We start from the raw sequence: 1,959 nt of genomic DNA on the forward strand, positions 1-1,959 counted from the left end.
AAGAAACATCTATCACTTGAGGAGAAACTCACCTGCAGGAGGCTGGATGGGAATTGCTGAAAGGAGAAAAAGAGCCAATCAGGACCCTTCATGGGCTGGAGGACTCAGAATGTCCACCTACCCATTGACAGCCCATAATAGGTTGCAGGATGCTCACTTATACAGTAGACTCTCAAAGAACAGAATTTCCCAAGCAAATATCCAAGGGGAGCCTCCTTGCCATCTGCTAAGGTTGCTGAGAGGCCTCCCCTGGAGTGTCCCCTCCCCACAATCTCTCATCCAGCCCCCCAGACTCACCTGTCTTGCTCTTCAGGTAGAGGGAGAGCCCCATGGCAAAGAAGATCACCCCGATCACGGCTGCCACGATCCCCGTCCAGAGTTTGCTCCTGGCCGAGTTGGAGGAACGGGGCTCTGGGGAAGGAGAAGGAGCCCCCCCTGAGCAGGAGGATCAGGGCCAGCTTCCCACCCCCTCCAGGAGGGTCCATCCCAGCTCCACCCACAGGGAGGGTCTCTCCCCCCTTCTCAGGGCAGGATGGGGTCCCCAGACAAGGAGGAGATGGAGGGGAGGGGCTCACCCCACTGGACGGTGATGGGGGCCTCCAGGCTGGCGTGCCCCACCTGGCAGGCGTAGACATCCCCCCGCTGGGGTTGGGTCTCCAGCATCACCTGGAGCTGGTAGGTCCAGTCTCCATTCTGGAGCTCCTCCCCAAAGGCCACGCCCTCCTCTTCTGGCCGCCCATTCTTCAGCCACCGGACCTCGATCTCCACGGGGTAGAAGCCCCTCGCGGTGCAGAGGAGGATGGTGTGGGGGGAAGCGGGATCCAGCTTGGTGGGGGAGATGGAGACGGTGGGCTTGGCTGGAGGGGAGGAGGGGGAGGAGGGACACGGGGGAGGGGAGACACAGGAGGGACCAGAACAGGAGACCAAGTTGGTTAGTTCAAGCCAAGATCCCTTTTCTCTCCTGAAAATATTATTTGCTTTAAGTCATTTCCAAAGCAAAGAGCCTTCACTAATTCCCTTTTCCAGACCTTTGGAAGTTCCCTTTTTATCCTAAAATCCCAAAGGCCCCAGAGGTGAAGGGAGCCCCTCCCCCATTCCTGGCCTTCAGGAAAGGGGTGAGAATGGGGCTCTGGGGCTTTGCTTGGGGGGCACAGAGGAGGAGGCAGCCGTGGGGCTGGTAAGCCTCCTGAAGCCCCCCCCCCTTTTCATGCATTTTTATCACTGTATTTTAATCATTCCTGCCTTTTAAATCTTAAATTGTATAGACTATTTTGGTGGTTTTACATTTTATGTGTACACCATGCAAAGTCCCTCTGTGTGTGAGAGAGAAAGACAGTTTTAAAAGTTGATAAGTTGATTTATTAATTTAAAATATGATATTGAAATATTATATAATATAGATTATTATTGAAATATATCTATATACTGGGAAAGAGAGAGACCTTGCTGGATTCCTCCCCCCCCCCCGAAAAATATAATATTTGGTATAATATTCTGGAAAGAAGTTTTTCTGGGCAGGGGAAACTTTGAACCGTGGGAAGAGAAGGAAGATGATGGGACCGATGGGAAGGAGAGGAATCTATTTCTTCCTTTGTGATTGTTTCATTGTCATCATTGTAGAATTTCAAACTTTTTAACGGTAACTTGTTTTTTAACCTTATTTTTTATACATTTTTATTTAGGGGTGATGTCATATCCCACGCCATCCAGATCCCCACTTTGAGGGAGGTGAAGGGATTAGGAGTATCACTAAATATCAATAAATACAATGAATAAATTTCATAGATCTGAGAGCAAAGAATACATAAGATAAGATAAGATAAGATAACCTTTATTGTCATTTTTTTTACTGTGGGCACAACGGCACACATCAAAAATGAAACTTAGTTGCACGCTCTCAAAGTGAAACACATACATGACACACCCTAAAAACATACTAAGTACAACATATGTATAGAC

The 1,959-nt window shown here is 48.9% G+C and overlaps 1 protein-coding gene across 1 annotated transcript; it reads right to left on the bottom strand.

The window, feature by feature from the left end:
* Positions 1-313: 313 nt before the first annotated feature.
* On the bottom strand, positions 314-774 carry LOC107299971 (rano class II histocompatibility antigen, A beta chain-like; the record flags this gene model as incomplete). The annotated part of the gene is made up of 2 exons (XM_015829316.2): positions 314-411; positions 576-774. Coding segments are annotated over 2 exons (297 nt in total), but the record flags the coding sequence as incomplete, so codon positions are not given.
* Positions 775-1,959: the final 1,185 nt, after the last annotated feature.

This window comes from Protobothrops mucrosquamatus, unplaced genomic scaffold (assembly GCF_001527695.2).
Source record: "Protobothrops mucrosquamatus isolate PMUCROS unplaced genomic scaffold, P.Mucros_1.0 scaffold5835, whole genome shotgun sequence".
In the NCBI taxonomy this organism is placed as follows: Eukaryota; Metazoa; Chordata; class Lepidosauria; order Squamata; family Viperidae; genus Protobothrops; species Protobothrops mucrosquamatus.